At 48.2% G+C, this 13,833-nt stretch overlaps 1 protein-coding gene across 10 annotated transcripts in view; it reads right to left on the bottom strand.

Moving 5' to 3' along the window:
• The window catches only part of ZNF384 (zinc finger protein 384), a 19,347-nt gene extending 5,538 nt beyond the window's left edge, over positions 1 to 13,809 (bottom strand). For 2 of the 10 annotated variants that reach the window (XM_010844948.1, XM_010844955.1), the window contains exons 1-7: positions 13,008 to 13,809; positions 6,443 to 6,513; positions 5,960 to 6,197; positions 5,676 to 5,723; positions 5,136 to 5,475; positions 4,197 to 4,289; positions 17 to 241 (exon numbers count right to left, since the gene is read on the bottom strand). In XM_010844948.1, the coding sequence (XP_010843250.1) occupies positions 17 to 241; positions 4,197 to 4,289; positions 5,136 to 5,475; positions 5,676 to 5,723; positions 5,960 to 6,197; positions 6,443 to 6,508 (1,010 nt within the window). In that variant the 5' untranslated portion in view covers positions 6,509 to 6,513; positions 13,008 to 13,809. Of the gene's footprint in view, positions 1 to 16; positions 242 to 4,196; positions 4,290 to 5,135; positions 5,476 to 5,675; positions 5,724 to 5,959; positions 6,198 to 6,442; positions 6,514 to 8,514; positions 9,031 to 13,007 lie in introns of all 10 variants that reach the window. The other 8 variants (XM_010844953.1, XM_010844956.1, XM_010844954.1 and 5 more) reach the window with 6 other exon arrangements.
• Between the last annotated feature and the right edge of the window lie 24 nt (positions 13,810 to 13,833).

Raw genomic sequence — 13,833 nt, 5'->3', positions numbered from 1 at the left:
CCAAGAGCAGCCTTACCGGGTGTGCTGCTGGAGATGAGAGAGCTGGCGGAAGGATTTCTCACAGAAGTTACAACTGTAGGGCTTGGCCCCTGAGTGGATACGGATGTGCTGGGCCAGGTAGGAGCTGTTGGCGAAGGTCTTGGAGCAGTGTGGGCACTTGTGGGGCTTGGTCTCGGTGTGGGACTTGGAGTGGATCTGCATCTCCGACTTCGAGTAGAAGGTCAGGGAGCACATCCGGCACCTGGGCCAAGGGAGGGCAGCGGTTAGGACTCTGTTCACCAAGCGGGAGTGGCTGAGCCCGCCCCTCCGCTGCCAGGGACGCCAACCCCTCTGATCTCTCCTGTGCCAGTCACTCCACAGGCCCTCCAGATGAGGGGCTCTATTTTATCTATCCTGACAGCCTACACTTCCAACACAGCCCGGCACAATGTGAGTATTTAATTCAAGTGTTTGCTTAATGCCTGGACACCCCAGTGTGTACATAAACAAGAATTCAACCAAGTGAGACAGGAAAACCTTATGACTAGCCCTGGGCTGACGTGAATTCGCCTCACGCCCATCTTCCTTCTGCCTGTAACTTGATTTCAGATTTTTAAGCGCCCCTTCCTCTAGGGTCCCGTGGTGAAAGGACATCCCTGGAGGAACCCTCCAGCTCCTCAGAGGACAGTGAGGACAAACCGACCAGGTTCCCCAGAAGGACTTTTCTCCTGTCTCCTCAGATTTTCTCCTACTTCCTGTTTGACAGTGAATCTAGATTCCTCCATGGGGTGGAGAAACAGCACGATTACTTGGAGGGGGCCTTCCCCAACCCTGCATCTGGCCTCCACCCTGTATCCAATGTTTCACCCACTACCCCACCCCCAGCCCCTCGCCAGTCACATGAGAACTACTTCTGCAATGAGCCAAGGAAATTGCTGGAGTGGGTTGTACCCCCCAAACGTTCAGGAGAAGAAGACTGGCAAAACACTGAGCTTCCCGCTGAACCTTTGCTTGGCACCAACACCAGCACCTCAGGTTGACAGCAGGAGCATCTGCGTGAACTTGCACTCGTCACCTGAGCTGGCAATCCTTCTCCTACTGACATTGCCCAACAATATCAAATAAGGAGGCCTGTGGGCAAGATAAGTCACAGCTATCTAGACTTTACTGGGGAAAAGCTATGTAGTATCTACGTGAGTTGGAACCCTATCACTCCTGACCAACTCAGCAGCACGTAACGTGGGCTGCCAGCAAGGGCCGCAGCCTGGGAGCCAGGGCAATCTGGACCCTCTGCTCTGGGTCCTCCTTCTCGAAGAGGAGCTCGGGGATGGTGAAGGGGGGGTTCTGCTTTTTTTCTGATCCCAGGAAAATTTTCAGAGAATAATTCAGATGGGGACTAAAAAGAACTCTTGAGCTCCTCAGAGAGGATGAGACTCTAATGAGTTGGGGATACAGTTGCTGTATTGACGCTTCCACTAAAATGCCCATTGGTAAGGCTATTTCTATTCTAGAGTTGCCTGAAAACTCTGAAGGAAATCCAATTACCAGCTGACCAACCCCTTGCTGTCTGTTGTCTGGTATATCCACCCATTGTGTGTGTGTATATGTGTATGTGTGTGTGTATCTTTGTGTGTATGGGCGGGTTGCTGTTTATAGTCAGTAGGGTCCAACGGAAGTCTGGACACCTGGGCTCTATGCAGGGTTTAATTACAATCCTGCTTGTCAATCTAGACCTCGATTTTCTGGTCTGTAAAATGGAGAGAGAAATATCTGCCCCTCAAAGACCCAGAATGGTCAACAGTAAGCCAAGTGTTCCCCAGTAACAGAACTGCATTAACGTTAGCAGCACCAGTGCTGGACGAGCTCACACTACTCTGTATTTCACTAAGACCGAGGTTAAAAACTAGACACGTTGTCACTTGGAGGAGAAACTGAACTAAAGTTACGAGATTAATTTCCTTCCACCACTAAGATTTCTCAGGCAGGTGGAAAGACACACCCACTCATGTTAAGTCCAATGAAACCTCGTTAGTTTGTGTGTGAATGCTGAACACATAACTGTACCCTTCATCTGGAATTAATTATAAAAAACAGAAACAAGCCTCTTCATCAAAGTTTTCAACTACAGAAGCTCTGCCAAACTTAAATTCATCGAAAATGGACTGGCAACAAAATGTGCCGTCTCCAGAGGGGTAAGTATCATACAGATGATTGTGATAATAACTCAGTACTAAATGGGAGTTAATAGATGTCATTTGCTGTTGTGCCTGAATTAGGCCCTTTAAAAAAAAAAAAACACAACACGTATTATTCATTGATTTGGCTGCACTGGGTCTTAACTGAGGCATGTGGGATCTAGTTCTCTAAAAAGGGATCGAACCCGGGCCCCCTGCATTGGGAACAGAGTCTTAACCACTGGACCACCAGGGAAGTTCCTTGAATTAGGCCCTTTAAACACACGGTTTCCACTCCTCACAACAATCTGGCAAGCACTGTCCTGTTTTACAGACAGGAACACAAATGCTCAGAAAGGTGAAGCCATTTGCCATTGGACAACCCATGATTCATTCTCACCTGACCTAAGACTCCTCACTCTAGAAGGGATTGAGGGAGAGCTAGACCACTGCAGCATCTGCCAGAAACATTTAAACACTAAAACTACAGGGAGGCTTAAGTGACCATTAATGTACTTCCATCTCTGAAATCCTCTGAAGCCAAGTAAGTACAAATCTAATGCCAGGTATGTGTGTGAGGGGTTGGGGTTGTGGTGGGGGGAGGGAGAAACCCGACTAGGAGAGCTGTGGCAGTGGGCAGGATAGGAAGGCCAGTGTCCATGTCACCGGGCACACAGCTCCAGAGGCCTCTGTGCACACCTGATGCCACAAGGGTGCCCCTGTGGAGGCATGCAAGGCCACAGCCTTGGTTACAAGAACAGCTTTGAATTAGCGACTCTTTTTTCCCCTAAGATGATCAAAAACATCTGGATATTCAGATTTTCCTCAGAACATTTCCACAGGAGATGAGGGCCAGGATGAATCTTCCCATTTTACAGACGGGAATAGAGAGCAAGAAATAAGTTGACTTGCCCAGAGAAAAAGAACCCAATTCCCTCAACGCCCAGTTAAATGCTATGGACCACAGGAGTGGTTGTGGTTGACCCACACATGGATTTGCAAACGCGATTCTTCACGATTAAAAAGATTCCTCTGGAACCTCCGAGTTCTGAGTTTCTGAAACAATTCCATTTACCTATAACACAGTTGTGGTGTTGGTTTAGTTTCTCAGTCGTGTCTGACCCTTTGTGACTCCATGGACTAGAGTCTGCCAGCCTACTCTGTCCATGGAATTTCCGAGGCAAGAATACTGGAGTGAGTTGCCATTCCCTTCTCCAGGGGATATTCTCAACCTAAGGATTTAGTCCCCCTTAAATTCAGAGTTCCCTTTAGCACCTGGAGGTGGGGCTGGTCAAGAATTCCAAAAACACTGTGAGTATGGGAAGTCCTGTCACGGCTGCCCTCCAATTGTAAGCTCACATTTCTTTGCACATGCAGTGTGAGAAGTCCAGAAATGGCTCTCATGTGGGTCCAGAAAGCACATGAGAAACCACAGCAGAATCAGAGGACCCCGATCCCTGTGAAGGGCCCCCCAGTGTCAGGGAGTCCTCCCATCACTTCTTCAAGGAATGAACTCATTGAGCTGTGGCTCAATGTCACAATGACCTCACTTTAAGCAAATACATAAAAACCCAGATTTGTACAAAATAAAAGGGATTTTCATTTTATGAAATATATAAAACGATGCCTTTAAATGAATCAAGCTTGTCAAGTACCTTTATGATATGACATGATGTAAACATTTTTCAGGAACACTTTTACTGTATAAAGTAGGGTACACCTGCAATAATAAAGCTGCAGTGAGCTTTCAGGTTATGAGCTGGAATTCTGCAGTGCTCAATACTTTCTGCAGAGCACAGCAACACTCCCCTCATTCTGATTTACAAAGAAGACTTTTAAACGCTCTGAACTCTCCATGATAGAAATGTACAACACATAAAAAATAAATAAATGCTACGTGATGACCATTTCTTATCTGTTTTGAAGTTCCCAACATTTCAAATCTTATCTGATAAATACTCCCAACAACTGGGAGGCATAAACAGAATTCTCCCCATTTTACAGATGAGGAAACTGAGGCCCAGAGAGGGGAAAAGGACTTGCCCAGGGTCACACAGCAAGTTCGTGGTGGAGCCGGGAACTGAATCCATGAGCCCAAGGCTCTGTCCATTTCCTGTGCCGCAGTTCCCTTCGCTCCTAAAATGGGAACAACATTGCCCATCTCGGTACGCTAAGGACAGACCCAGTCTCCCAGCCATGCATGTCTGCCCATCTGCGTCAAAGCTTCGACAATGGTTATTCCACTCTGTACACTGGGGCTAAACTCCCCGAACCCTCTAGGGCCCTTGATGGTTCTCAAGGGGAATAAAAGATTTCCAATTTTCAAAGGGTAGGGAGTTCAGATAATGTAACCATTTTCATATAGTATAACATGCAAATATGCTTAGAATGCTTTTTGGCAATGGGCAACTTAAAGGAAGTAGGAGATGAAAAGAACTTCCATAATGAGAAGGTGAGCAAACAGCCATTTAACAAGCGAATATTCCACAGGGGGGAGGGGAGGGAATCCTATTTGCTCCATCTTTTAATACAGACCCCTCCCATCATCCCGTCATCCCAACCATGCAGGGTCAGGCAGGCTCAATGCTCAAACAGGGCCCACAAACTGGTGGATGGAACACAGGTTAAGGTTAGCTGTTTAACCAGAAAAGTTTCTTGAAAAAAAAGGAATGGAAAATGTAGAAAGCAAAAAGGAGATGGAGACAAGAGTCTTGAACCTAGTCTAAAGCCTTGTAACAAAACAAATTCCATTATGTCACCCCCAATAAGTCAATGCTGACAACCCCCAAAAATGAAGGGGCAAAATGGGTCTGCCTCCTGGGGAAGAGGCCCCAGAGAAGGGCCAGCAGCCTCATCTTCCTCCCCCTCAACTGAACACCTGACATGCACATGGATCTGAGGTGGAAGCTGCCAGAGCGCTGAGCCCAACAGGGCAGGGAAGCTGAGAGAGCGGCACCCACTCCAGCCCCCCGCCACCCTTACCTGTAGGTCTTGCCGTCTTTCTGATGGTCATCGTCGTCCTCAGGGGAGAGGACATAAGGGTCGTTCATCTCCGGCAGCCCTGACTCCAGCATCCGCTTCTTCTTTCGGCCCCGGGGGGGCTTAGCGGCCACCACAGTGCCGCCACCGCCACCTCCGCCGCCGCCGCCTTCCTCGGTGAGGGTTGATGCTACCTTCTTAGAGAGGTCAGGGACCACCTGCAGGGCTTGTGAGCCAGGGGGAAGAGCTGAGACAATCATGGGAGCCGAGATGGGGAAGGTCTGAGCTGACGTGGCTGTGGTCACGAGGGAGCCTGAGGGGGATGTGATAACCAGGCCAGGACCTAGGATTGCGAGAAAAAGGAGATGGTGTCATGTTGTCTGGTCCTCACCCTGGTCCTACTTCATTTTCCCCAGATCATTGTCTACGTAGCCCCTCACCACCGTCCCCCCACCCGGAGTATACAGGAAACCCCAAACCCTGTAGAAAAACAATGGTCTCCTAACCCCTGTCCCCACCCCGCCCAGTAACAGTGAGATTTACCCCTTGATTGACTCCCTTCTCTTCTCCACCTCTGAGAACAGGAGACTCCTTGATTCAGAGAAGGAAAGAATGTCACCTCCTCAAAGGCAGGGACCGCATCTTCTACTTCTTTGTATCCCCCACAATGCCTAGCGCATTGCTAGGCACACAGTAGGCACTTAATAAAGATTTGATTGAGGAATCAAAACACGTATCCCACTCCCCATGTCCCCGGCGCCCTCCAGCCTGGGGTACTGATCGCGGAAGATCAACACCTCAGATTGGAGAAGAGTGGAGGTGCTCACCGGCGGTCATCAGTCCTGTTGACGGCACGGGGACCACCGTGATGTTCTGGGTGACCGATGCCTGGCTGTGTGGGGTCAGCTGGTCTGACTTGGACTCTGTGTCCATGCTGATGCCCGAGGGCAGGGACACCGAGGCAGGCACTGTCAGCAAGGTGGGGTAGTGGGGCGGAGCCAGCCCACAGCCCTTCTCTGGCAGCAGCTGATCCTTCATCTTGTTGATAAACATTGTGTTCTCAATCTGAAAGGAAAGGAAGGAGACAGCGGCCTGTGAGGGAGGGTCCAGCCTGCATGCTCCCTTGGCACCCTGCTCCATGGAGACCAAAAGACGGGGGTTAATAGCTGCGCTTCCAGAGATTAGCTGAGTGGAAACGCTATATAATCCTGGGGAGACAGCATAGGATTTATCTTGCTTCAGCATCCACAGTCACAGAACTCGCTACTCGGAGCTGACAAAAGTACACAAGGGAGCCAACCACCACCTACCTGTCCTGAGACCGTGGGGATTGAAGGCCAGAAGTACGGGTTAGAATTGAAGTGAGATTCTTCCATTCTACCTGAAGATGGAAAGAGACACCACGTCACAGGCAGGAATAACCTGAACCAGCTCAGCAGTGGGGAGAGGAGCAGAGGAGCTCCTGGTCTCTTCCCACAGGGCTGGGAACAAGCCCTCAGACCTGGCACACGGGTCCCTGCGCTCAGGGCCCTTGGCACTACATCCGCATCCAACCGGAGCTCCCAGGATCAGATGCTGGGGAGAGAGCTCGTTTACCCACACAGTGCTTCCTGTAGCCCCAAGAAACAGAACTGGTATTGCTTTCTTTAGTGACAAGAAGAGAAACTGAAGTCATGGGCTTCCCTGGTGGCTCAGTGGTAAAGAACCTGCCTGACAAGGCAGGCAACACGGGTTTGATTTCCGGTCTGGGGAAGAACCCTCATGCTACGGGGCAACTAAGCCTGAGCGCCACAGCTACTGAGCCTGTGCTCTAGAGCCTGGGAACCGCGACTACTGAGCCCATGTGCCCCAGAGCCTGTGCTCCACAGCAAGAGAAGCCACCTCAATGAGAAGCCCAAGCACCACAACCAGAGAGTAGTCTCCGCTCATCGCAACTAGAGAAAAGTCCCTGCAGCAACAAAGACCCAGCGCAGAGAAAAATAAATAAAATAGTATACTAGAAATTAAGAAGAGAGAGAAACTGAAGTCTTTCCATGAGAGAGGAAGGCAGGGGCCCATGTACACACAAAGCAGATCACTGATCAGGTTGAAAACAGCTGGGGCATCTATCCTTGTTCCTCTCCCTTCATCCCTCAAATCCATCTCCTTGAAATAAAAAAAATTCCAAGGGTTCCAATCCACATGTCTATAGGTCATATAGTTTGAAAAGGTTCTTGGTCAGAACACAAAATGCCCAAGAAAATTAAAGAATGAAACTGATGAGAATCAGAATCACAGTATTTTGGGGCTCCATATGATATCTGGGAGCCACGCCCCCACAGATCTCCTCAAGGTGTAAGAACAAACTCAGTGCTGCACTGGGTACCACACACCCTGGACTGAGCAGCGAGAACATGCGGGAACCAGTTTGTTCTTTAAACATATATTTGTCTACACTGGGTCTTAGTTGTGGCTCGAGGGACCTTTGTTGCAGCATGAAGAATCTTTAGTGGTGGCATGCGGGATCTAGTTCCCTGACCGGGGATCAACCACAGGACGGTGGAGTCTTAGCCACTAAGCCACCAGGCAGGTCCCTGGAGTACGCAGTTTTAAAAGGGGTGTTAGCTCTCACAGTAGCAGCAGGACCCCAGATCGCCACCTAAAAGGATTGAGAACAGGGACTTTGGTGGGCCAGAACACACACACATTACCAGACCTCTCTGGAGTTCTCAAACACTGTGCCTCTACAAGCTCAAGTTCTCTGTGTGCAGATGACACGTAAGCTTAAAACCCTGGGAGTGAGGAATAAGAAAAAAGAAAAGGAATCCCTCAGGATCACACTGGAAGTCACCGACGGGTCTGAAACCCAGGCAAGAGATCCCACCACTCACTTTCTTTCTTGTTACTGTTTTTATTTTTTAAATGTATTGTTTTAATTGAGATGCAGCTGACCCACCGCTTGCTTTCACACTCTGATCACTGTTCCTGGCAAGGCTTAATTTCAGGCTGCTGGTCCACAGTAGCGTCCCAAAAGCCTGGACCAAGGGGACATCCAGGCCAGCAGAAGCAGGTGAAGGGAAAAGAAGAGAGTGCTACGAAGGGACGTGAGGAAAAGCGGAAACAAACATGAACACCTGCTCTGGGCCAAGAGCAATCAAGCTCCAGGAGGGGCAAAAGACTCGCAGGAGGTACTGACTTACAGCCACGGTCCCGCCAAGGACACACTGGAGGTGGACATCAGGGATACCAATAGCTGGAAGGGAGACTGGGCACAGAAACCTGGTCCCAAGAGCTGTTTGACTAGGCAAACCAGGAAAGTTCTCCAACAAAGGAGGTGGAGCCAAAGGATCTCACTCAGACGTAACCCTGTTCCTCAGCCTCTGAGAAGTCTCAGCACACTTACTGCTCTATCGAACAACACTCTCAATTTTCTTAAAACCTGTGAATGGAAACAGAACTGAATTTCAGCCTATTCGTTCCCCAGAAAAGAGAGGACAGGAATGTACCAAATCTGCGGCAATCACAGCTTCACGTGAGAGGCTCAACCTGAAATGCCCCGAGGGTCAAGCACAGACAAACCCTGCTTCCTGAGGTACAAATACAGTAAAACCGGACACTCTCCACCCAGGTGCTACCCACTTGCCCACCCGTGCTGGTTTATGGAGGGAGGGCCCTCTGCAGGCATTGGAAATTGAGAAACAATGAGATCCCAGCATCAGGGGATCCAATCTGGCCCAGCTTTGGGGAGAGGCAGGGGCCACATCTTGAACTTGTTTCCCAACTCTATAACACAGGGCCCATCTTCTAGTAAGCAATTTTGTACTTAACGAATCCAGTGACAGCAGCCAGATCTTGAAAGTCATGCCCAGGGCTTCAACTTGAACCTAAGCCCCCATCCGTCTTTCTGGCTGAGAGAGAGCTGGTGAAATAGACAAGGGTGGTGACTATGCTGGAAATGAAGTAGAGAATTAGGCTGGCAAGTAAAGGAAAGGTGGGTCTGGGACTTTCCTGGCGGTCCAGTGGTTAAAAATCTGCCTTGCACGCAGGGAATATGGGTTCGATTCCTGGTCGGGGAACTAAGATACCACGTCTCGGAGCAACTAAGCTCGCACCACAAGTACTGAGCCCACACGCCACAACTAGAGAGTCTGCAATGCGACAGAAGATTCCACATGGCGCAAGGAAGATCCCCAGTGCCTCGACTATGACATGCACCCAAACAAATAATAAATACATAAAATTTAAAAAGAATGTTTTTAAATAAAGGAAAGGAGGATCTAATTATAATTTCCCCCTAAAGAATCAAGGAAGTCAACTCATATGGATGTGAAAATGTAAGAGGGAGGAACTGAGAGCCTGAAAACAGGTTTTCCTCCGACAGGATTCCTGCGCACGAGGCCCCCTGTACCTCCAAACTACATTCATTCATAGTGTCCACCGGGGGCTCTGGAGAAGCGGTTTCTGGGTCAACCGTGGCCTGTCAGTTCTTACACAGGGGTGCCAAGTGATCTGGTGGACGGTATCACCACCGCCATTAGCATTGATTAAGTGCCAACTGTGTTCAAGAAACTGTTCAGAACACTTTACAACCATCACACCATTTAATCCCACAACAATTTAATGAAGCAGGATCCCGCAATCCCTGTTTTTTTTTTTTCTTAAAAATTTTTATTGAAATAGTTATTTTTAATGTGATGTTACCCATTTTTCAAATAAAGAAACTGGAGGTAAATAGTAAACAGCAGAGCAGGAATCTGAACCCAGGACTAAAGAGCAAGCTGGGAAAGGGTCCTAGGTGAGACCAGCTCTAGTACGTGCTCTCTCACACTGCAGGTGATTCACAACTCAAAATTTAGACCATTTCCAGGGATGGACTATACATTGTGCAGGTAGTTCCCAATAAATGCTTTTAAAAATGGAAGTTTTCAGGGAATTCCCTGGCAGTCCTGTGGTTAGGACGCTGCACTTTACATGGGCCTGTGTTTAATTTCTGGTTGGGGAACTAAAATCCCAGAAGGCCCAGCTCAGCCAAAAACAAACCCCAAAATGAAGTTTTCAATGACGCAAAATGCAGTGAAAGACGATATTCACCTGGCCACCAAGATAAGGGATTTTAGAATGTTGGAGTCTGAGTTAAAAGACCAGACAAATGGAATACAGGTCCCTCCAACCCCTTACCTCATACTCTGTTCTCTCACTCTGCTCTAGTCCTTAAAAGAACAAAGCTGCAGATCAGAACCATGGTTGTTCCCAAGACAGCATGATAAACGTTGACTGTGGGCTTCTGATAAACATATTGGCCCAAAAAGGGGGTACACGGGGAGCCCTGCTCACCCAACTAGAAGCAATACTTGCCGGCAGGGTGACACCTGAGAAGGGTCAACACTGTCCTGATGAGGCCGACTTACATCTCTGTATCCTTGACCTGAGATCAGACAGAGGCCAAGAAGGAAAACTGCTGCCAGAAGACATGTCAACGGCGCCCCCTGGGGTTGTGTCACAGGGTGCCCCAGCCAGTGCCAGGTCACTCAAATACCTGCCAACTGTTGTTTGACCCCTTCTCCTTTCAACTGTCTATGGTGCATGAAAGAATTTCCACCAAACCATCCTGACATCCAAGCAGGCGCATGTCAACAGTCTTAAAACCCAAAGAAGATAATGATATTACAGAGAAACTTTACCTCCATACAGAGTGCCAGGTTTTTTTGGTTGTTGTTGCTTCTTTTGCTTATTTTTTGTTTTCTATTTTGGCTGTGCTAGGAAGCTGGTGAGATCTCAGTTCCCAGACCAGGAATAGAACCTGGGACATGGAACTGACAATGCCGAATCCTAACCACTAGACCACCAGGCAATTCCCCATAGAGCAGCACTAATTTTGATGATTATGCCAAAATATTAAAAACAAAAGCAAACAGAATAGGTGACCCTAGAGTGGGAAGGAAGGGGAAGACTTCTATCACAGCCCCAAAGTGCAGGAAAGAAGGAAAACACAATACATGGAAAGATGTTGGCAGACTGAAAATTTGCCAACTTTACTTTAATTTAAACTTTACTACTGCACCATGCCTCCACTGTTCATCAGTGAGAAGTTGGAGAGCACGTTTTTTTTCAAGAGGTTCAGGAAACTACATATCCCTCTTCCAATCTCAAAAGAAATCTTGGAAGACCGAGGAAGTGAAAACAACATTCTCTCACCCAACCAACCTTTAGGAAATCATGAAATGTACCAACCAAATTTAGTAGCAAGAGGATGGACCGAGGAATCAAGGCTTCCAGAATCTGCATCTGGCCCTGCACATCAGTAGATGACTATAAATAATTTACTACTCAACTAGGTTTCTACTTGGGTAGAGGATGGAAGAGTATAACCCCCGTAAAACAAATTCATAAGACATATGGAGATGAGATGGAGACAACACAAAAAAGAATAAAATGCTCAAAGTATTCCTAAAAAGAAGAGAGTTGAGAAATACATCCACGTAATGAGGACTAGTAGTGACAATTAGCAGAAGTTACATAAAAGTTCCATAATTACAAAGGAACTATCCCAAAGTCTCAGAACTATAGCCTCCAGCTTACTAATGACCAACTAGAAGCACTAACAAGGGAGATGCAAAGAATAACTAAGTTGAATTCAACTACAGAAAGAACCTGACACATGGATCTCAGACACTCATTAACTGTTCCAAGATGCACAACTGCAGAAAGGTTGCAATATTAGTTAAGAACTTGAAGTGAAGAAGCACCAGGATCATTTTTCGTCAGTTATGAGACAAATCTTTTTCTCAAGTTATAAGGGCCTTCGAGAAGGGCCATCCCAACAGGATTTGGGACCCTCCTACCATGAACTCTTCCAACTACAAAATAATTCAGAACAGGTTTATCCCAACTCTACTGGGAAAGACCAGCACACCAGGCCCAGAAAGACTGACAGAACCTCAAAGCCAGCAACCTTCTACCCTAGGCACCACTGGATCACTGCACCTACGTCCTGCAGGAAGGACACCATAGTGGTTCTCCTTGCCTTGCCTATTCCACCAGTAACTGACAGGCCTGGACAACATGAGGCAAGAAAGAAAAAAAAGGCTGGAGATGAGAGAATACGCACCTAATATTTAATCATCAATTTGGCTCATAAACCTACAGGGGAATACATTTTATAAACCAGCCTGGAACTGGTTCTTAGAAGACATCTCTAGAATTATAAGCTCTTTGGGGTTGATATATTGTCATTTTCCGACCACCTGAAACCCAATTACTATCAAGCCTCCTATTCTGAATTCTTTCAGACCTACTTCTGGAATCCATTCCATACAGTTTTATCCATTTTTATTTCAAACTACCCACAAATCAGTTCTTTTCCCCCCAAAACTTCACCCTGCTATATATCAAATTCAAATAACCCCTTGTCACAGACTGAAATCACCCACCAGATCCCCTCCAAACACTCATGCAATGTTAAGGACACAAACTCCACTCCAAACTCAGTTCTGCTTGTTCCAAATACATGAAGGCGATTCCCTAAGCTATGCCACAAAGGCTACACTGGCAACTAGGGCCCATGTGTCCCCAAAGCAGAATAAATCTCTCCTTTAGAAACAGTGCAACGCTTAGTGCAACTGCTTAGTGATTTCACTTGAGCATTTCCCAACTCATTCGTGATGAGGACTGGTGGGAATGGAAGGTGATGGTTACAGTGGCAACTTTCTGCACAGAACTTCCTGGGTATCCTCAAGAGATAACAGGAAGAGGCTGATTTTTCTCCCACAGCAAACCCCAGGATTACAATTGCTATTACTTGAAAATTTCTGTCACGTTGTCCAAAAAAGGCCTATTTGATGATGACCCCCCTTCTCCCCCCAAACCAGAAAAGCCATTAACCCCAAATTGTCTTACCCTCTCTCTCTCTTCCTCCTGTCGTCTTATTCCTTGTCCTTTCCAGGGCTCCTGAACTTTCTGTAAACAAATTGTCGGGGTTACAGGGGCCGGTGAGGATGCAGCCACCAAGGAACTGTGGAGAAGCTCAGGAATTCTTTGACTGTCAGCACTCAAGACTGGAGGGCAGGCAGATCCCTCACCCCACCCCAACCTACAGATCCAGAGATGCAAGGATACAGTAACAGGAGTGCAGAGCCACCCTCTATGTGGATACAAGGAAAACAAACCCAATTCCCAGCAACTGAGAAGAACTCTACCACCACTGTGTGGGTTCCACCCCTGGGCTCAGACACTGGTTCTTCTAAGTTCCCGGGGGGCGCCCAGGTGACCAAGGGTCAGAGAACAGAAGAGTTGGAAGAAGAAAAGGGTCCCTGCCTCTCGAGGGTTGACTCAGAAGGCAAAGCTGAGGACTGGGGGGATGCACAAGGCCTTGTGTCAGGCACAGTGCCAGCTCAGGCCCAGGCACTTCCTCTGGCCTCCCCCCACTCTGTGAGGACTTCGCCCCTGCCTACCCAAGGCCCTGCGCCAAGAAGTACCTCCCTCAGCCTGCACAGTGGTCTAGCTACAGGAGTCCCCGGCTGTGCCCTAAACACCTTCTCTGCCTTGGGACAGCCCCTGGGCGCCTTCTCCTGAGGTCGCCCACCACCCGTTCCTCAAAGACCCTTCTTTGGGACGCCCCTCCTTCCCCTCCAGGGAGCTGAACTCTGCCACCCACCAGACAGACACCCGCCCCCTAAACCCCCCCATTCCTCCCCATCGCCCGCTCCTCCACAACCACTTCCGG

Source organism: Bison bison, unplaced genomic scaffold, assembly GCF_000754665.1.
Source record: "Bison bison bison isolate TAMUID 2011002044 unplaced genomic scaffold, Bison_UMD1.0 scf7180017864213, whole genome shotgun sequence".
NCBI lineage: Eukaryota > Metazoa > Chordata > Mammalia > Artiodactyla > Bovidae > Bison > Bison bison.
This window is presented reverse-complemented; position numbering and strand designations above follow the sequence as displayed.